This window comes from Phalacrocorax carbo, chromosome 1 (assembly GCF_963921805.1).
Source record: "Phalacrocorax carbo chromosome 1, bPhaCar2.1, whole genome shotgun sequence".
NCBI lineage: Eukaryota > Metazoa > Chordata > Aves > Suliformes > Phalacrocoracidae > Phalacrocorax > Phalacrocorax carbo.
Genome location: NC_087513.1, coordinates 69,530,801 through 69,553,492, shown reverse-complemented (window position 1 = coordinate 69,553,492; position 22,692 = coordinate 69,530,801). Strand labels below are relative to the sequence as shown.

Genomic DNA, 22,692 nt, shown 5'->3' with positions numbered 1-22,692 from the left:
AAATGGGATTCACAGGTACAATCCCATCTACTAGAGAGAAGTTTCACATGTTACCTTCATGGGTTAAGCTTTCTTTTGTTTAATGTCCTATGAGGCCTGGGAATAAACACTTCATTTTGTTTCAAGGTAAGCAGGAAATCTGAGGAGTTTATGAGTTCCATGAATATAGGGGAAAAAGTGACTTGCTGCTTTTGGCTCTCTTGACTTTACCTTTTAGGGTGATGTGTGCTGGGACTTGAGCATCTATGCTCTCTTGTATTGCTTGGTTACATAAAAATTAATCTGCCTGGAAGTTAAATGTGCTGGTCTGTCTGCTTCAAGGGATATTATGTTAGGTTTAAAGCATCCCTCGTGACTCCATCCTTGGAGATTCTCAAAACCCGACTGGGCACAGTCCTGTGTAACCTGTTCTAGCTGACTGTGCTTTGAGCAGTGGGATTATAGTAGGCAATCTCCAGAGGTCCTTTCTAACCTTAATTATTCTGTGATTCTGTGACTTACAATGTCTTAATTTGACCCACTCCTCAAATCAGAGCTTTAAACAGGGTACATTAGTGTACTTCCCTAATCAACAGCCAAGTCATCTTCACAAACCAAGAAGAGAAAAGGAAACATGGATAATTTCTCCCAGAAATTATCCTACTTCTGCAGTCAAAAATACTGATCTGAGGAAAGCTAATGACGTAGCAGGCCTCCAGCTGAATACTGTCAGGGTCAGCTTAGTACTGTCTCATGTTGAGTGTATCGTAGCTGGGACAGACTAGTTTTTCTTTTCATGCACACATGTGTTTTCCCATGAATGCATTTTAACTCCTTGTGTTCACTGGAGGAAACCAGAAGAGGAGCATGCTGGAAGTTTCTCTGTGCTAAATCCTGTCTGTAGAAAAGACTGATGAAAGTGTGAGCTGTCCTGCCTTGGACACTCCCGCCAGAGAGCGTCTTTGCTTTTCTGTGAAAGGAAAGCTGATCTTGTTCACTTCATGTGGTAATTTGTCCTTGAAGAGTGGTATGTCTGTGGAGATTATACCCAAAACTTGTTGGGCTGATTTGAGGTAGGATTGAAATAGCTGTTGGCACAGGTTGATAGGTGATGTTTAGTTATTAGGTGAAAAACAAAATCACCTTAGATAATGGATTGAATTTGTTTGCAGATGCCTTGCATCCACACTGGCCTTGCTGCAAGTAGCTGTTGTAATGTTGTCAACTTCTCTCACAGGTTTCCTACACTGCTTTAAATTCTTCCAGGGAAAACAGCATTGAGTAGCAAGGTACCTACCTTGTTGGCCATTTTGATTAGGTGTTACTTTGCTGTTAATTTACTTACATAAGCTGGTGTTAATATAACATGTTGTATAACTAATAAATAGCTCTGTGCTAAAAGTGAACAGCCTTGTCCCTGGAGTGGAGCTCCATGGGAGTCTAACACTTGGATATGGACACACAGAGGCGGTAAGGGAGGGCCATGTTGAGTACATGGAGAAGTGTGTGGATACCACTAGTGTTTTCTCCAGTGTATCTTGTGAGTTACTGAAATACCTAAATGCTGAGTAACTTCAGGGTTACACCCTGCGGTCTATACAGAGATGAGCTCTGAGGCTCTCCATACTGTACACCGGCAGCCAGTGTTCTCCAAAGGTAGCAAGTATAATGGGCATGGGGCACTTGGAAGCATTTTAACAGGTAGCAATCCAAACTACTGCCTGTACCCACTGAACAATACTGCTTGTCAAGGACATAGCTTCAGATTTCTTTACAGCTTGATACTGTAAACTTGCTGCTATTTTGTTCTCTGTTTCTCTAAGATACTAGCATGTCTCAATCTATGGCTGTTTGTAAATGTGCCAACAACTCTGGACTGAGGTAATAGATGTGTATAAATACTGATCTTTCCCCTAAAGTTGAGACCCTGCTGATCTCCTTAATGGCTGTATTACTCTCAGATCTTAGTTAGCCAGGAGACTAATGGAAGTAAAGTCACTGTTACATAGCATACATGGAAAAGGGAAAACCAAGCTTAGAGCAGTCCTGAATCAACTACCCTGTTGGTGTATTTTAGGTACTTTTAAGACCAATTCAAAGACACATGAAACAATTTTTTTTCTTTTGGGATAATGGACTCCTGGGCAGTATACTACACTCTTGGACCACTGAAAGAGTACTTATCCCTTAAATTCCCTGATGTAATTTGGTGAACCGATTATACCTGTATAGCTTGTAGTCACCTTGCATTCCATCATTAGCTGTGGGGACACAGATGTGGCATGAATTGCCTGAAGCATTTTATTTGCATAGCATATCTATGCCTCTGGGGGAAAACACATTCAAATTTTATTTTGCAAAATAAACAACACACAGGTGTGTACCAGCAATTTTTTGTGCTGCTTCTGCACCCTGGTGCACTAGCAAAAGCACAGTTGTCTTGAAACTGTATGAACCTCTTTCCTGTCTTTCCAAACAACCACTCTGTTAACAGCACTGTTTCTTTCAGCCCTACACACAGAGGCAAAATTCTGGACGTCTGTTGCCACTTTCAAGGCTGTAATTCTTTAAAATAGAGGAAGAAGCGAAATTTCATCCATCCTGGCAAGGAAACAGAGTTTCAAATGACTAGGATCACCTCCCTCGCACTTCTCCCCACCGTGCACAACACATGCCTCAGTAAGTGGACAGGTGGTTACAGAAATGGCTACAATATCAGCTACTTTGACAGAAAGTTCATGTTCATGGAGCTAAAGGCCTTGAAAGCTGATAATTTTGCACAGCATTATGAACCTTCAAGAAAACATGTATCCATAGCAAAAGAGCTTGCAGTCATGATTAAGATCACTTGATTCTGACTTGACAATTGTGCATATATTGTCCACATATGTATAGTAATATCAAAGCACTAGACTAGTTTGGAGGCAAATCCTAGGCTGTGGTCTGTTCCTTTTCATTCTCAGAAAACTATTTTATTAATTAACTGAGTAAGTCTTTAATTGCCTTGGGTTTTCTCATGGAAGAGTGCTCTAGAACATCATTTTTCTGGTTTCAAACATTGAGTTGCAGTCTAAAACCTGACAATATATTTTTACTTCTGCCACTATCAGAGGTGCTCTACCCTATTTATTATGTTGATAGAAATGGGTCAAAAAGTAGGGGAGACTGGAAGGGCTGATCACAAGTTCTTTGTTAGTTTGACTAGCCTAACAGCCCATGGGAGGCAGAACTGTATCTACTTCCACGTGGTGCTTTATCAGTCTCCTGACCAGTGCACCTCTTTTCTGGAAAGACTGCTGCATGCAAATATCATATTTGTTTCTTTCACAATTTGATTGAGTGGATTTCTTATAGCCCTGGCACTCTGTTTCATTCTACTTCTGTTGCTCTAGTGCTTTAGGTCAGTCAATTTCCCATGTATATTTTGATTCTCTGCTAGGAAGCACAATATTCTGAAACCTCTGCTGTACCCACAAGAAGCTCAGTTGGATGTGAATGCAAGGCACTTCTTTGTTAATGAATGTGCTGTGAAGTATTGATAGCTTTATATGGGGCATCGTATATTCTGTTGAATGCATCATGCTTGTCTCATGTGTACATGAAAAGCTGCATATAGCTGATGCTGGTCAGTTGGGAAAATGAGTGAAGTTTGGATGTGGGATGAGTACTGCACTTCAGAGCATGTTCATTGGGAACGGAAGTACCAAATTGTGTTTAAAAGCGGAAGGAACTGGTTTTGGAGGGAAAGGTTGCTGTTCTTGTTCTTCAAGGATGAGGAGTGCGATGCTGCTCCTTTAAGACTAACTTGATCTTTATATTGATATTCAGTAGAAAGAACTAGAACTTATGGGATAGAAATGCAATTAAATTCAGTAGCATAAAAGCAAGAATTAGACAGTTGGTATCCTTTAACTTGGAAATGACCAAGGAAGGAGAAATAGTGATCCCTGTGATCGATGAGTACATTGAAATGTATACTAGAACTGGGTTGCAGTTGTAGAAGAGACCAAAGCAATCCCAGAATTGTCGGGGTGGGGGTGGGAATATATATACACACACCCTGAAGTATGCACCCTATTATTCCATACTTCTACGTTTGGCCAGATGAGTTCTCACAGTGTACAGCTGTAGTCCATCATAAGATTACATACCCAACCCAACAATGCAGTCCTCCTCCTTGGGAAGCCTAGGAAAAGACTGCCTATCTTAGACTAGAAGAGCTTGATTTAACCTCAATATATGGAATATAAAGAGGGGATGTGGCATTTGTCTCTGAGTATATGTAGGAAGGGAGAGAAAGCTAATACATAGGACAGTATCATCACAGGAACAGAGGTATAAACTTGGCCTGGAAATCAAAAGAAAGTTATTGATCATAAAAACAGCTGGGTTCAGGAAAAAACTTCTGAGGTGATAACAGGGATGGGACAAAAAGTGTTACTAATTTCAGTTGCTACAACATGATATGGCTCAGGAAATTGGTCATTTCTGTCAGCCTCAGCTTATTCTGTTTGCTTTCTGGACTTTGTTGTGGTTTAACCCCAGCTGGCAACGAAGCACCACACAGCCACTCACTCCCCACCTGGTGGGATGGGGCAGAGAATTGGAAAAGCAAAAGTGAGAAAACTTGTGGGTTGGGATAAAGACAGTTTAATAGGTAAACCAAAAGCCACACACGCAAGCAAAGCAAAACAAGGCATTCATTCTCTGCTTCCCATGGGCAGGCAGGTGTTCAGCCATCTCCAGGAAAGCAGGGCTTCATCATGCATAATGGTTACTTGAGAAGACAAATGCCATCACTCTGAACGTCCCCCCTTCCTTCTTCCCCCAGGTTTATCTGCAGAACATGATGTCATATGGTGTGGAATATCCCTTTGGTCAGTCGGGGTCAACTGTCCCAGCTGTGCCCCCTCCCAGCTTCTTGTGCACCCCCAGCCCACTTGCTGGTGGGGTGGTGTGAGGAGAAAAAAAGGGCTTGAATTGTTGCTGAGCAGTGCTTACACTAACTAAAACATCAGTGTGTTATCAACATTATTCTCATCCTAAATTCAAAGCACAGTACTATACCAGCTACTATGAAGGAAATGAATTATATCCCAGCCAAAACCAGCACATTCTCCACAGCTTACTCCATACCATTTATGTCATGCTCAGGTCTCTGACTATCCAATATATTATCATTACCCACCCACCCCCTTCCCATCCATTGATAATATGCAGATATCATTCCCTTAGTCTATGGACTGTTCCTGTCAAATGTCCACAAAACGTCCACTGAGTTCATTCAGTCCATGACTTTGGGCTCTATCTGTTATGGTGGTCACTCAGGGCAGGAGAGGTGGGGTGTCACGTGGAGTTACAGGGCACGAAAGCCAGCTCAGTTTGTGTCACTGCTGCACTTGCACTGCTTCTTGTAAGGCTCTCCTCCACTGGTTCAGGTGGTTCCTGCTACAGTAACTCCTATAACATGTAACTCAAATCCTGGGTTACACAATTTAAAGCTATTTCCATTACAATTGCCACGCCTAGTCCCTTTGGGCCAGGTTATAGGGTTTAACATTGCAATAAACTCCTTTCCTTGCTCCTAGCCTGGCTAGCAACAAGGGGTTTCTGCTGTAGTAATTCCCATAACATGCAACTCAAATCCTGGACTGTAACAATTTAAAGGTAATTCCCTCACCATCTCCACCCCAGTCCCTTTGGACCAGACCATCTGGTTTAAACTGCACTGAACTCCTCCCCTTGTCCCTGCTCTGGCTTGGATTTATCCACAGACTGCAGTACCTTAGGGCTGTACATGCTCCAGTGTGGCCTTATCTATGGGCCACAACACCTTCATAGATATACCTACTCCAACATGGCTTTACCCATGGCTGCAGTCTCTCCAGGGGTGTTCCTGCTCTGTTGTGGGTTTATCCATGGCCACACACTTTGAGGTGCTCCAGCATGACCTCATGCACAGCCATTGATGCTTCCGGGTGTACCTGCTGCAGGATGGATGTATCCACAGCCACAGATGCTTCAAGGTGTACATTCTCCAGTGTGGACTCGTCCTTGGGCTGCAATTCCTTCAGGCCACAGATGCTTTGAGATATACCTGCTCTGGCATGGGCTTATCCCCAACCACAGATGCTTTGGGATGTTGCTCCTATGTGGACTCATCCACAGGTCACAGTCCCTTCAACTCAAATTCGCACTGGAGTTGCAGCTGGTCCAGCCCAGCAGTGGGGCCCTGGCCATCTGCCAGCCCAGGCGCATGGCCATTGCTGTTATCAGAATGTTCCCAGGCATGGCGGAGTAAGGTGATAAGCAGTACAACAAGCAGCAAAAGCAAAAAAGCTGCCACTAACAAGCACTAGACTCTAACATACAGTGAGGCAGGCAAGCCCTGTGGCAAGCACAGAAGCCAGCTAAACAGCAATAACAGCTATAAATTCAATCTAGTTCATTCCAATCAAATCTGTCATACCCCACCTTGGGCACCAAAAATGCTGTTGTGGTTTAACCCTAGCTGGCAACGAAGCCCTACACAGCCATTTACCCATGCCCCCCACCCTGCCCCAGTGGGATGGGGGAGAGAATCAGAAGAGTCAAAGCAATAAAACTCACGGGTTGAGATAAAGACAGTTTAATAGGTAAATCAAAAGCTGCATGTGCAAGCAAAGCAAAACAAATAATTTATTTGCTACTTCCCATCAGCAGGCAGATGTTCAGCCATCTCCAGGAAAGCAGGGCTCCATCATGTGTAATGGTTACTTGGGAAGACAAATGCCATCACCCCGAATGTCCCCCCCTTTCTCCTTCTTCCCCCAGCTTCATATACTGAGGATGACATCATATGGTGCGGAATATCCCTTTAGCCAGTGGGGGTCAGCTGTCCCAGCTGTGTCCCCTCCCCGCTCCTGTGCACCTCCAGCCTACCTGCTTGGGGGAAGCAGTGTGAGAAACACAAAAGACCTTGATGCTGTATAAGCACTGTTCAATAATAACTAAAACATCCCTGTGTTACCAACATAATTCTCATTTAAAGTCCAAAACGCAGCGCTATACCAGCTACTATGGTAGAAATTAACTCCATCCCAGCTGAAACCAGGACAGTCTTCTAAATGAGTGTTCCCCAGTTATCCCCTACAGTTACAGAACATAATTTGGTAGTTACTGTAGAAACTATAGTATCAGCCATGGAAGGGAAATAAACCATATGGCTTTCAGAATGACTGGAAAACCAGCGATGTTGTAGAAATGAAAGGTTAAAAGAAAATGTTTCATTACAGATAGCCAGATCTCTTGGGTCCATGGAGAAAAGGCTAGTTTGATGATTTCTGGGGTGTACGTATGGGGGAGGATGGGGGAGTGGAGTGAGTAGGTGTATAGATTCTACTGGTGGCCTCCAATGTAATCAGGAACAAATTCTTTACATTTCTCAGTCTTTAGTTGGAGAAAAACAAGCCATCTTAATCACAGCGTATATTTCTGTTGGCGTAAACTAATGGTGAATATATGAATCCTAGGTTGTTTAACAGCAGTGAGCAGCTGGAGGGTGGGTGGTTTCCAGACATTGAAGACCCCAGGTTGCTCTTTCTGGAGAGTAACTTATAGTTAATGCTGTGCTCTGCTGCATAGAGCACTGTATAGATTTCCAGGAAAGCAGCTACTGTCATGCTGAGGGTCTGCCACCAATGTTGGTCATCCCTAGTTTACAGAGCTGTGGTGTGCTACCAGTCCATGGTAGCTGACTGAGCCAGAAATCAGCAGCTGAATGAAGTTGAGGGAAGTATTTCTTAATTTCAGCCTTTTTCTTTTTAAAGGGAACTTGTCAGTCTGATTATTAAGCTATTGCCTGCCTTCAGGTAAGTTCACAGCAGCCTGTTTGTGTTTTCACACAGAAGGTCACAAGTTACCTTTAGTCTCTCTTGCCCCTTTTCCTTGCTGCATTAAAAGCATTTTGAAAGAGGGTCGGTCTGGCTAGTGCTCAAATACCAGATGGAGGGTGGTGTCATAAAATAAGGGATTATGGAAATTATTCAGTTTGAGCCCAAGGTCCAGAACTGAGTCACCTGCCAGTGGAAGTCCTGGAATACCTTACAAGACAAATTCCAGCATGCAAACAGCATAGTGGCAAAGTACTGCACTAGGGCTGTCGAACTACGCTGGACATTTCATGTTGTTTCACAATGCAGTACCTCTCTGTGACCACTGGCAGCTTTAACAGTGGGCTATTAAAGAGGTGCATGTAGATGTATTGCACAAAAGGTGATTGTAGGCCCTTTGATGGGGGGTCTCAGACCAGTGTTAAGTGAAGGGGGTGCTCGTGCCCTCTCATAGAGCAACTTTCTCTGCCAGATAGCTGGGAGGTTCAGCTAAGGATATCTGCCTCAGACCCCCAGATATCCTTGCAAAGGAATGGCCTTTATCCAAAAGAGGATGGAATTAAAAAGACCAGACAGAAAAGTCCTTGAGGATGAAAGGCAGAGAGAGAAGCTTTTATGTGTGCTTGCTACTAGGAACAAATTCTGCTGAATGGCATCCTTACACTTAGGTTGGATTAAATCTCTGACTAATTCGTACCAAGTCTTTTCATGTCCCCACCAGTGCAGCTGTATTTGAGCAGACTGGTAATGTCTGCCTCTGGAAGTGATGACTGCCATCTTATTTCAGAAACTGCTTGCCAAAGCCTCAGGGAGAGGAGAGTAAATCACAAAACCGCCTCCACCTCTTTCCTCTGTAGCTGATTTCCTAACAGATTTTCATTTGCTCAAGGCATTGAGCTTGGCATGGTCGTTGCTGAGAGAGGCATCTCCTGCACGTTTGGGGGCTGGAGGGAATAGCTTTCTGGCCAGTTGAATCTGTTTCAGCATTTACTGAGAGTCAAATGTCCAGCCAAGTGGGGAGCGTACTGCCTGGTTGCTATTTTTAAGCTATGTAGCAGTATGTGCAATTGCTATTATGTCCAGAATTGATGTTACAAGTTTCATTTTTACCATACTATACCTATAATCCTGATTACCTTTCAAGGTTTTGGTATATTTTGTAGCATGAGAACTTCTTTATTGTACCTGTTTGTCACAGTTTAGCCGAAACGTTAAACCAGTTATTTGCTTACAATATATTCCTGTCTCCTGGTAAAAGGTTTCCTTGTACCTATGAGGCAAATGAATGATGGGAGGCATTAGACACACAAGATTGTGTAATAGAAATGAATTTTTATTAAGCTGCTACATTTGGTCGGTTATCATTTGACAGTCTCACAGTGGAGTTTATTAGTTGCTAAGGGTTGGATTTTGCTTTGCCTTTTTTTATTATTGTTGTTACTAAAGATCATGGACCATACCAGAGTACAAAGGGTGGGTATTCTTATCTTTAGAAGAGGAAAGATTTACATTAGTAAATTTATCAAGGATTAATACTAAACTAAGTTTAAGGCACTGTCAAATTAAGAACTTCAAAATTTAAGTACAGTAAGAGAGTGCTTTGAGGAAATGCTAGGATAGATTCTTCCCTCCCCCCGCCCCCCGCCCAGTAAAAACATGTGCAGGAATTCAGCCTGGGACAGGTTATAGGAGGAGTTTGTGGGACCTGTGGAATGAACCTCAAATAAATGATGTGATTTATGAGTTTATGAAATAGAAGTTATAGGATTAGTGTGTGTGTGTCTGTTTTCTTCCTGTGATCTAATGAATTGGGATTTACCATTGTGTCTGTTGAACATGTTCAGTATCTTTTCTGTTATCTAGAAGTCACATGCCTTAGGAATCTAGACAAATAAGTTCTACCATGAAAACAAGGGGTAGCTCCATGCTGGATCTGCCAGTCATTACAAGAAAGAAGGAAATTCAAAACATGATGGAAAACAGTCTTTCTGGTTCTCTTCAAATCCTGCTTTGTGTCCTGTTCAAACCCTGTTCAGTCAGTAGTGCTCTTGCTGAGGTGTGTAATTCTCTGCCTTTGCAAAATTAAATGAAATTGCTTAATTGTATATTATGGTCTAATCTGATGACTAATGTGGGAGGACAATACAGGCCTGTGGTGGCCTGTGGAGCATCAAGAAACAGCGTGCTGCATCTACCATAGATTGAGTTCCTTGCCATTACCATTTCACAGCATGCATTTTCATGCACAACTTTTAAGGAGAAAGGAAGGCTGCGTGTAGTGAGTTGAGCTACATGAGTGAGGTACACCCATCAGTGGTTATAAACACACTGTGGGGCTTTCTTTGGCAGCAGTGAAGCTTGAGGGAGTTGGCCTGCTGGTGGAACTTGGGTCTGTTGGCCATGCATGGGTGGGGGCAGTGGCAGATTGGGACATATGATAGCTGGCATATAGAGTGTTGGATATATTAACAGTGACAAGCGAAGGCACGTGGCAGGTAATGAAGGAGATGCTGGTGGACATCTGCAGATGTGTCCTCAAGATGCTGTACCTGGTTGGACCTTTCTGATTAAGGGAAAGGAGGTGGCAGTTCTGGAGGTCTGGTTTTAAGATCCAATTTCTTAGGTGATTTTTGAGCTCTGCTTGTATATTTTACCCGGCAATTATAAAGGCTGAGGTTGCACCCATGAGTTGTAGCATGGTCCCAGCCCTTCCTGGACTTTTCCTAGAATAAAGCTTGGGATTAAAGATCAACAGCCTCTCTAAATGAAGTGGTTTGTGGGTTGGAGAAATCTTTATGGCTCTTTTATTCAAATGTGTGTTTACTTGTGTTTCTTGGCTCCCAAAAGAGTCTTGTAAGACCTCCATTAGGGAAAAAAAAAAAAAAAAAAAAAAAAAAAGTGCAAAATTTTTAAGCCCGTCTGCTTTCCATATTCAGTCTTCTTCCACAGAATCAGGATATACATCCATTAAATAATCTGTTTGAATTGCTCTGGGCAGTGTACTCCATTTGTGATGCCTTAGATAGCTGAGTGTGCATGGAGGGTGGAATTATGACTCTTTCAGTCCAGTTTTTTAACTCCCTTCTCTTCCACCACTTCCACTGAGAAAGTGATGGCCTCTTTTCCGTACCCATAACAGCTGAGAGTTGGAAGCAGCACAAATAAAACTTGCTTTCCCATGTATGTTTTCAATGTCTTAAACGGCAATATTTGTTCTTTGCTTTGAGAGATTCTGGTATTTACCAAATCACTGAGGAGTGAGCCTTGGAGTTAGAAGTCCAGGCAGCCCTCTGCCTTGATTAGAATAAGTGCTGGCACAAATGACCAGTCTTATGAGTCTGCTTCTGTGGTGTTAAGGTGTTTCTCTTGATGACCCAAATGAAGGTGGCTTTGCTAGATTCAGCCTAGTTTGGACCCCGTGATTCTATGTGACTGGTAATCTTTTACCTGGGTAAGGCAGAATCAAATAATAAAAGGGAGAACTGAATCACATAAGTGGAGACAAGTGCACATAATAGAAGGCAAGCACATGCTACATTAGATGCTAGACCTTTTAACTTTTCAGATCTCATGAACAATTTTACACGCTCTTTAAAAGAATGGTCATTTTCTTTCCTTTTGTCAGTTGCAGGTCATATGGTTGTATCTGCTTGTCACTGTTGATTATCTTTCCTGAATTAACTTTTGCAATTGTTGCAGTCTGTGTTTTGGTACCGGGTTCTGACAGATAGAAGCCTTCACTTATATACATTTTTAGGAGTGTGTTCATGTAAGTTTCATTAGAGAATTTATTTTCTGAGATTTCTCTCTCTCTCTCTTTTTTTTTTTTTTTTTTAATATAGGCTCTCTTTGTTTTCTCACTGTGTTATGGAATGGCTTGGGGTGATCAGTGTGCTGGTAGAACCTGAAGGCCTCAGAGGACTTGGCTCACTGGGCTGCCAAGGTTGTTACAGTGTATTTGTAGCCTCCAGTCTTCATTCTGCTCAAAACCTCTAATTGGCTCAGAACAATGCTCTTGTTCTCCAATGTTCGGTAAAGCTTTTCTGAAAACATCCTTTTCTTGTGGCATAGCATGTTGGCTCAGAAAGATGAATCAATCCATGTTCTATATGATGTCAAAAGCTGGTATGTCTTGCTGTGCTAAAGTGACTGATTTTTTAATCCTCATTTGGAATCAGAAATAAAGTTTTGTCATTCCAGTAATTTCTTAGAGGTCTTTTTTTTTTTTTTGCATAGGAGCTTTTATCAGGTTATTTCATAGTGTTTGAAGAACTCTGGGGAAGTCCAGCTTCTCAAACTGGATAGGAACTAACTTTAGGATGGGTTTCTGTGTTGAAATATAACATCAGGAACAGCTTCAAATCACTTCAAATGAGCCTTGCCCTGGTAAGTGGTGGAGTGAGAAGCCTCTATGTGCTTCAGCTTGGTAGTGAAGTCACCTTCACCTAGTGTGAATTGATTGTACACTTACCTTAGAAGTGGGATAAGCATTGCTCATCAGAAAATGCCCATGGTCTGACTGCCTACAGGTGTGGGGTATGGTCTTCATTGGAACTGCTTGTAGACTGAGGGCTCCCTATATTGAAACAGGCGGATTTGTGTTTTGAGGACTTGTGTGTTCTCATGAGGATTTGTGGGAGATGCATGGATTTCACCACCCAGATAACAAATGGAGCCATTGCTGTTATATATCATTGGGTTTTGGGAGGCCTGTAAAGGGAAGCGTTGCTCCTGTGACTTGCTGTGTTAATGGCCGCACTCCAGAAAGCTTGTCATGAGAGTTTTGATTCTAGTGGGATGCAGTAGTTTTTACTATTGGAATAAAAGCATGTTTACTTCTTTGAGAAAGAAATTTTCTTTTGCTGTGTGTATAGAGTACCGTGTGGTTCTTTACAGCATAGTGACAGTTCCAAGATGTAAAGAATGTCCCCAGCTTCCCAATAATACCTAGCTTCACCCCACACAGCTGGTGAGTTGGTGCTAGGTGAGAAGGGATCACTGTATTGGTTACTGGTCACCCAGTGTGAAGATTTGTGCTGTAAGGGATCTCACTGGTATATGGCTGTGTCAGGCATTTAAGCCAGTAGTTCTTCCTGAAGCTTGTCTTATGATACGACAGCTATCCAGATGGCATACTATTCCCTCCTCACCTTATAAGGGGGCAGCTACCTCTTCCTTGATATCTTTATTTTTCTTCCAGAGAAGAGAGATGATATGTTTCTTGTCCTCTTTCTTTACGTTGGCATTCATTCAGCATAGGGACTCTGCTGTGATCAAAGAGTCGTGTATGACAGAGCAGCAGATAATATATTTGTTGAATTCATACAGATAAAACGTTTTATTTTGTAGGTCTAATGTTTTCAGTACTCATGTTGTGGCACCTAAGAAATGGTTAGTAATGAGCAAAGTACACATTTATATTCACTACCTTGATATGAATTTGGGAACCAGAATATTATCTGTAACTACTTTTGTGTTTGTATGTTCCCATGTTCTTGCATGTAACTTGTATTTCTTTTCAAATCATTGCTGGATTGAGTTTTTCTTGGTCTGAGAATTCTGTGAACACTTTGTATATGTGCTTTGGTCTTCACCTTAAGAATGGGTTCTTGTATTTACATCCATGTTTGTATTTGATCTCTCTTTTTCCCACTTTTGTCCTAGCTTGGGAGGTGGGGTAGATAAGAAAGAGGTGGAGACCCGAAAGACTTACTTCCACACGGTGGACAGAAGCCCACCAAATCAGGTTTGATAAGTGTATTAAAACACAAACATCTTTTTGCCAGCATATTTGCTTGAGTGTTTAATTTTATGAACGGGAGTGATCTAAATACCATCTCAAAACATACTGTGGACGGTGCTGACGTTCCTTTTTTCCATCTGGTATGAAAGGGAAGCTACAAACAATGGCAGCCACGCCTTTGTTCTCCTGCTTTCCCATTCCTTGTCTGCATAATATGGAGCTAAAATAATTGCCACTTCTGGATTTAACTTTTCTTGTCAAAATTGTCCTCTTTTTGCCATCTGTTCCACAGTTTTACTGCTGCCCTAAACCTACACATTTTTCATACCTGTGATCACTTAGAAAGTCATGACCATATTGTAGCAAAGTGCATTTCTTTAGTTTTAGCTAAAAGTAAGATAAATCAAGTTCTGGAAATGAAAACAGAGCTTTTTCATTTGTTGGAATAAGACTTTTTTTAGTGTCGTTTCCTAAGGAAGAGAGGCTTACGGGATTTGTCCATCTGCTTTTCAGTTCTTCCTTAATAACTTTTGAACAATTTCATCCAGATTTGACGGGGAATAAAAGTCTCAAAGGTAATTGATTTCCTACAAGAAAACTGCAGGCTGGGTGGAGGAGAGAGACAAAAATAGGTGTCCCCACTGTCTGTAGCACAAGCTTAACAATAATCTGTGCTTAGGCGTTTGCTAGCCAAGTTGCAAGTGTGTACTGGCTGCCTAGGTACTGCAGTAATCTCAGAGTTTCCAGAGCGTGTTAGTGAGTCTCACTTAGGCAGAAGCTGAGGGGCCATGAAAGGGAGACAAGGGCATAGGGAAAGTTGCTGAGGAACTAGAAATTTAGGGAAAGGATGAAATCAATGGAAACTGGGGCTATTGAAGCTATCAGTAGTTTTATGATTGATGGACCAACTTGCTTTCAGATTCCATACAGCACTGTGGTTTGTCGATCTCTGACTTCTCAGAGATTTGTCTGTCAAGGGTGCATCTGTGGTGTTTGCCTGACTGTGAAATAACGAAAACAGAAGAAAGTATTTACATTGTGCTCAAGAGAAAGTCAGCACTCTGAAGTGGAGCTGGGCAGTTACTTTGGCAAATGTTTTAGTCACTCAAAATGCTGTTTAAGCTAGAGAGAACAAGCTGAGGATTTAGGTGGAATTAAGTCAATAGTGTTTGCCAGAAAAAATGGAGAAGAATGTTGGAAGATACATTCCCATAATATTTTATTTTTCCAGGCTCAAGTCATTAGTTGAATGAACACTTTTAACAAAATCAGGATGGAAAATGCAGGGAGAGTGACTCCTATAATGGGGGTGTATTGCTGTGGAATATAGGACCCCTGCATTTGCAACACTTTCTGCATGAACTTGAATTTGTACAATCAAATTAATTATGTGTATCATTTGCAAAATCTCTTCCTATCTCTTGCATTTGATAGAATTACAGCACTGAACTTTCTTTCTCGTATATGCATTTTGTAAAATAGTCATATTCCTGCATCTGTGGTGACTGTGGGAAGGAACCACCACCTGGAATTATTCATTGCCTGTGCCTCTGTTTTTCATTGGTTTCTTTGGTCCTGGGCAAGTGCTTGGGATCCTGAGCGTACTTGCAGTAATGAGTCAGTGAGAACCTCATGCTATTATTGTAAATAGCAACACGAACACTGTTCTTGCATGCATTTTTTCATGGGCTTTGTCTTTCTCTCCCAGTGCTCCAGCCAAGGAATTTACAGAGCTTCTGAGTCAGCAATCAGCTGCCTCGAGACAAAACATGCAGGATACTGCAGACTTGCAGAATAGCCAACAAGGCATACAAATACCCTGGAAACCTGGCAAATCATTCTTGCCTGCCCTTGATTTGCCTCCTGTAATTTCCATGATCTCTGACGTGTTGCTTGTGGGTTCCAAGGGATTTGGGTGTTTACATCAAGAATGCAGAGTTCTGGGGAGTGACTAATTGCAGTGACTGAAGCCTCTGTATTTGACCTGTGGGCATAACTGACTTCACAGCCTGCATGAAATGGGATGTTGGCAGAACTGCTATATTAATGTGCCGCTTGGGTTGTGCCGTGTAAAATGACCTGCTTTTGCAGGTTTGTCTCCTGGCTTGGCAAACCTTGAACACAAAGCAGTAAGTTCCTAGAATGAAAGTAGGTTGCACTTCAACTTCGGTATCTCCCTGAGCAGTGCAGAACCAGTGCTGCTTCACTCCTGTGGTGAAAGAGTACAACCGAAGCAAGAGTAAGAAATGAACCTATGTTGTCCTTAAATCTGGATATATCAGTAATGGGCTATGGACTGACAGTCTTAAATTACCACTCCACTGAATTTGGGTCATATAACTTCTATTGCTTTTTCTCAGGAAGTGGCGGGCACCTGGAACACTGGTGTAAAGTGTGTGGGGTACAAGAGGTGGGGGAAACAACACGAAATAGTATTCAACTTGCAATGTTGTGCTGATTAGTGAGTCATATGGCTTTAGTCTGTAGGTACTTGTTGTATCTGTATTAGACAGACTCACTGAAATTACTTCTTCAGTGTAAGAGGTGATTTGTTGGAACTCATTATAACATTCTACTTGAGAACAGAACAGGAGATGCAGGCTTAAAGCAGAGTGTCTTAGACCTCTGCAGTAGTGCAGTGGTTACCCTGAGGTGCAAACCTGGAGCATGTTTTCAGCTTCACAACAGTGAAGTTATGATTAAAAATAAGGAAAGCAGTTAGTTCCATCCTGCTTAATGATTAGTACTGATATAGACATGGCATCACTATCAGCCAGTTAGAAAAACAGCTTCATGTGTACCGAGTTCTCTAAGGCAGTTGCCCTAATAAAGTCAGAATCCCATTCTCTGATATAACCCATTGTACTGTGGCTTCTGTAGGAAATTTTGTTTTTATTTTTAGTAACAAACAATTTGTGGCTGTTTGTAAAGGTTTCCAGGGCTCCTTTGCTATTTCTAAACATAAGCAATAAATACCATGTCAGGGTGAAATGCCAGAGCGCCCAAATAAACTGCTGCAGAGCTGTCAAAGGGGAGGGGAAGAGACATGAGCTGTAATGTTTGACTTGGCTTCCTGTCTGTTGGAAGCAGGAAGAGAGCTGGTGAGAATCTAAAAGGTTTTATCCAAGTCCACATATTTCCTTTTTTACCTTAATACCCTTTGCAAAAAAAAAACCAACACCAAAAACCAAAACCAAAAACAAAGGACAAAAAGCACCTCAGAAATGCTTTCACTTCCATAGTTCCCACATATGTTCCCATGCTGCCCTCCTATCTGAAGACAAAAAGAACTATTCTGTCTTAGAGAGCAATCTGTTACATGTATGTACTTAGTATTATGTATAAAACGAAGAAGGAGATTTATTACATGTAAGTGAAAGAGAGGGAGAGAAAAAACCTGTTCTTTAAACAAAACCTGCTATTTGTGATCCAGACAATTCATTCTGTAGGCCTGCAGTCTGCTTCTGAGTGATCCCAGAAAAGCAACTAAGAGTAGCAGACCTCCTGTTAGCATATTTAGTCTGCTGAGGCCAACTACCACCTAAAATTTTATAGGGACCTGCATATCAAGAGAAGTTGAAAACCACTGAATAGAGGAACTAATATGAGAATCTCACGAGGATCATGCATCAGCCACGTTTTACTCTTACACTGCTTACTTACTGACAGCAATATATGCATAGACTCTAGGTAAGGCAAGTGTTTATACTGCTTGATGCAACACAGACAAGGATTTTTTTCAGTCTTGACATATTTTCTTAAGCATTTGATTGCTATTAGCAGGTTTAACTTCTTTCTAGGATTGCAGTAGCCATCACTGGGTTTGTTATGCCACTGTACAAAAACAGTGTTTGCAAGGACCTCTCACTACAAGAAGGACATTGAGGTGCTGGAGTGTGTTCAGAGAAGGGCAACAAAGCTGGTGAAGGGTCTGGAGAGCAGGTCTTATAAGGAGAGACTGAGGGAACTGGGGTTTAGTCTGGAGAAGAGGAGTCTGAGGGGAGGCCGTATCGTTCTCTACAACTACCTGAAAGGATGTTGTAGTGAGGTGGGTGTTGGTCTGTTCTCCCAAGTTACCAGCAATAGGACGAGAGGAAATGCCCTCAAGCTGTATCAGGGGAGGTTTAGGTTGGATATTAGGAAAAATTTCTTTACTAAAAGAGTGGTCAGACATTGGAACAGGCTGCCCAGAGAGGTGGTGGAATCACCATCCCTGGAGGTGTTCAAAACCTGTAGATGTGGCACTTCAAGATATGGTTTAGGAGGCATGGTGGTGTTGGGCTGATGGTTGGACTTGATGATCCTAGAGGTCTTTTCCAACCTTAGTAATTCTGTGGTTCTGTGATTCTTTGAACTTGTGCTATGCCATCTTCTTTCCTTGTCTCTATTTATCATGAGCAAAGATACATCTCTTTTTAGAATAAAGGAACCAAACCTTATTTTACTGGTGGAATATCAACTCCTAAAGTACTTTGTGGTAGTAGTGTTTTTAAGACCAGCACATAACCATTGCTGTGGCATTACCATAGTGATCTGTTTATCACAGTGTCTGCTATATTGTCTGTCATTTGTTTTAAAACCTCTGACTACTTCCAAATATCTCATAACATCTGATAGTTTACTTGTAACTTCTCTGCTGTTCATGTGAAATGAATTTTGATAAAACTTTTTAGGGTCTGGCTCAGGTAAAGTATTTTGTGATTTAGCAGAGGCAAGATGTCCCACTGTCTGCAGTGAGGCTCAGTGAGCTTTGGAAGGCTGTGCTTCAGTCAACTGGGGCAGGACTCCTCAGGGTATTTATCTGTTGACTGACTTAGGACTGATGCTTTATTAGCTACTGAGAATATTGGCTCTCAGTTCAGCAGGCTGATACAAAATTTTGGAAAGGGGAAAAAAAGAGCAAGCTCAGTTATGTTTTCTTCTTTTTATTTTATAGGTTAATAATGCTTGTAAGCCAGAGGTGAAAGTGGCTCTGCAGAGCAACATCAGGAAATCTGGCAGACTGGAAGAGAACAGCTGTCCCCCAAGGCAGCTGTGAAGTGTGAAGTATGGAAGAAAGTAAGAATGAGAAGGTGAACCAGGCTCATGTTCTCTTTGACAGATTTGTCCAGGCTTCAACCTGCAAGGGGACTCTGAAGGCTTTTCAAGAGCTCTGTGACTATCTAGAACTAAAGCCCAAGGATTATCGTTCTTTCTATCACAAACTCAAGTCCAAGCTAAATTACTGGAAAGCCAAAGCCTTGTGGGCCAAATTGGATAAAAGAGGCAGCCATAAGGACTATAAGAAGGGGAAAGCATGCGCCAACACGAAGGTAAGAGTTTTATTCATGGTGGTAAAGACAATGATTACCCAGTTTGCCTCTGGAATGCACAATAAAATGTCTCAATGTAGAAGGACATTTACCTGGTGCCAGTATAAGCCCAGGGACAATTTAGGAGTGTTCTCACACATATTATTTATAATATAGTCACAATATGGTAGCATTTGACTCTCAGTCAAAAATTGCATTTGATACTACCAAACTTGACTGCCCACCTGAATAAGGGAAGCTAGATGGAAATCCCTGGGAATGACCAGAATATTTGTGATTTATTCAGGAGAAGCAGCCTACAAGTTTCTGTGTTATGTGTTTTTGTGGCATCAATACTATAGATGGGTTAGAAAATCTTAATTGGTAAACCTTTAATCTTGGTAGGCTTTTTTTTTTTTACATTTTTTACTAGAGAATAGCAGGGACATGATATTTGGTGTTGTAGACTAGATAAAGAATATGCATGTTTGGAAATTTCCAATTTTAATTTAAAAATTCTCATGAGTGTCTCAAGAAAAGTGAACTTGCTTGCCAATTTGGCAAAATATTGTGCTTACCATTATTTAGAAACTAATCACTTGGATTCCAGGTTCAGAGAAAAAAAATACTCATACTCCTTTTAAAAGAATGGTATGCATGGTATTTACTGGAGGAATTCCTGCTTTTACACACACATACACACCATTTTTTTCTTTTTACTGGAATTATTTTGAGCTGGTATTTATGTGCTGCACCCTTGTTGGACTGCACAGTGTGAGCTTTTTTATTTTATTGTTACTGAAAGCAGTTCTTTATATCATGCATCAAAATGTGGATGGAATAGCTTATTTTTGCAAATAATTGTACATTCTTCCTTTTTTAAAAGAGGAAGATAGCGCAGAATATGGTAAGATTAGAACAGGATTCTGTCCTTCACTGAGGACAATAGATGCTGCTCCTTCTCTTGAATATTCACCTTTTGGGAGAAGGAAATATCTGAATAGGAGGAATTAATGACTAATTCATCAGTAGAGAACTGAGGGGGAAATATATCCTGTTTAGGATATGTAGGTCATTTAAGATCTGTGGACTGAAGGTTAATTCCCAAGTAGATATTAGGAAGTTATGGTAGTTTCTTGATTGTTTATGCTGTTTTACTTTCCAATAGCCATTTTCCTATGGATGGTAGCATTTATAATTAATTACTGCAGTAACATTTGGAAAAAATACTGATGAACCAAGGTCTACTTGTCCTAGGTCTTGTAAAAATAATGCTTTCCTCAAAAAGTTTGCAATTGGTACATCAGATTATAGATAGCAGGTGCATATAGATAAACTTGGAAAACAATAAAACAATTGGGCAGTGCTGGGTAGTCATCATGGTGGACACTAGCTTCAACACTCCAAAAGTCCAGCCACTGTTGAGGTTTATATTTTTCAGGCAGTATAAGAAAGGAAGGACTTACAGAAAGATGAACATAGTGATTTTTGCATATATTTAGGAATAAACCTTCCAAGTACCATGGACATCATGGGGAAAAATTAAAAACTGTTTTTCTGAAAACTCGACTGCACTTTGCATTCATTGGATTCAGGAATTGGTCTTATTTTGAATGAAACATGATGGGTAGAACTGAAGCAAGGTGTTGAAGGCTGTGAAATGAAGACAGGTGCCTTTTGCTTCAATGAGAAAGAGATTTAGCAAGCTGTGGAAGAATGTAGTGGTATTTTAACTTATTTGAGGTAGTAGACTAAAAGAGTGATTTTGCATCTGGGCTCTGAATATATCTTAGTTATTTGTTAACACTGAAGAAAATGTTACATTGATAGTAGAGGAGCAACATGAAAGAAGAGATTTAATGGAAGAATAAATGTATTACTTCGATAGTGCTTGATTATGAGGACATACAAAAATAGCTATGAGTGGAGGTTGACATCCAGCTATGAAGGACACTCAGAAAATTGATTGTGACACTTACCTAGAAGGGAAGTGGTGAGGTGAATTTAGAAGGATGTTAGAGTTCCATTTTGTCATGTTGGACTTGAACTGACAATTAGACAGCCATGAGGAGATGTTAGGAAGGCAAAAATTTTAGCTTGGACAAAAAGTAGTCAACTCCGAGTTGGAAAATTTTTGTGAATCTACAGCATTGACAAGCTGATTGAACCAGTGCCTGTGAATGAGGTGATGCAAAGGCAAATTGTGGAGGAAGATGACAGAGAATGACGGGTGAAGCCCTGTGGGAAACTGATGTTAAGAGGGGTGGGAGAAATGAGAGAAGTCCTTCAGATAGTCCTCTGAAAGAATAGGTAGAGACATGGAGGAGTACTGAGTCTTAAAAGAAATCAGAAAAGGACATGCTTTCAAGAAATGCACGTCGCCAACAGTCTATAGAACATCTCCTGAAGTGCAGTTGAAAAGCAGGTAAACGTGGTAAAGCATACTGGGTGTGATGTTTAACTGAAGTCTGCTAGAGATTTTGTATAGTCCCAAGTTTAGCCTATTTCATGCACCAAAGCCAAGCTAGAGAGAGTGTAGGATGGAATTGGAGAAATGGGGTCAAGAGAGTGATTGCAAAAGTGGCATGCAGTGATCTTGAGATGGTGGTGAGATAAACTGAGAGACTCACAGGGTCTTGCGTGACTCCCTCACTTCATGATGAGAGAGAAACCTCAGAACTTGCTGGCATTGGTGTGAAGGACCAGAGGGGTGGGTGGGGGGAATGACTGCAGTGGACATGTCAGTGATCAAACCGAATTCATCTCTACTAGAGGGAAGGGAGGGTTTATTCCATAGCTACTCTCCTGTGTGGGTGACAAGGAGAAGTAAGAGAGTAAAGGAAAAGAGGAAGGGGAGCGGTCACAATCGAGCGAATAATTTGCCAGTGTTTCTAAGAAGCTATTGGTGATGTTGTTGTATAGAAACACAAGTAAAAAGGATGGATGATGAATAAATTAAAGGTGGCACCCCCTCTGCCCCAACCCAGAAGCATATAGGACTGTGGCTTTGGGATGGATGCCATTTTGAGTAGTGAAATTAGTAGCTGAGAGAAAGTGAAATGTAGTTAAATTTTTTTTTTCATTATTATGTTTTAAAGAATATGTACCTGTGATGATAAATGATTTTTGTATGGCTTTACATATAAAATTTGTTGAAATTCTGAATGTAAGGAAATGATAAATATATGTAGTCTTTTATATTTTTCATGTATGTTTCTGTTCATTACTTGCTGCTATCCTAATAGTATCTGCCATTAAATGTTTATATGTAATTCCTAAGAGATAATCATAACTATTCAAAGTAGAGGCCTTTTGAGAACTGAATAATATCTCATTTGATGTTTCCTATCTCACTTAGTTTTATATTCCTAATGTTTAATGTAGTTTGCAAACCACTGATTAAAAAATACAGAAATTGAAGTGTGCATGTGGGGATAATAGAAATTGAAGTAAAGATTAGGGGTTTAGCCATGTCATTAGAAGTCAAGTCAGTAATTTCTTTCATAAACTCAGCTTCTATACACTTGAAGATATACTAGTTTTTATGTTCTCATCCTCTGTAGCGTAGCTCTTACTTGCCCATTTAAAAATTGGTCAGGGTGAAGTGCCATGACTGTAACTGGGCGGCAGTTAGGCAGTTACTGCATCACATGGCCAGCGTCCAGGTTAAACAGAACTCAGATAATCAGCGTTCATGAAAGCAAGACTTGGACGTGATGGGTTGTTCAGATGAAAATATTTACAAATGGTGCTCTCTCTTCCTTGATTATACAGAGTATACAGGGTTTCAGTTTGCATTTAATGTTCC

At 41.1% G+C, this 22,692-nt stretch overlaps 1 protein-coding gene across 3 annotated transcripts in view; it reads left to right on the top strand.

Annotated features, from left to right (window-relative positions):
• The window catches only part of MICAL3 (microtubule associated monooxygenase, calponin and LIM domain containing 3), a 167,782-nt gene that overhangs the window by 37,009 nt on the left and 108,081 nt on the right, over positions 1–22,692 (top strand). For all 3 annotated transcript variants that reach the window (XM_064458735.1, XM_064458725.1, XM_064458716.1), the window contains exon 2: positions 18,530–18,905. In XM_064458735.1, coding sequence (XP_064314805.1) covers positions 18,642–18,905 — 264 coding nt within the window. In that variant the 5' untranslated portion in view covers positions 18,530–18,641. The remainder of the gene's footprint in view (positions 1–18,529; positions 18,906–22,692) is intronic.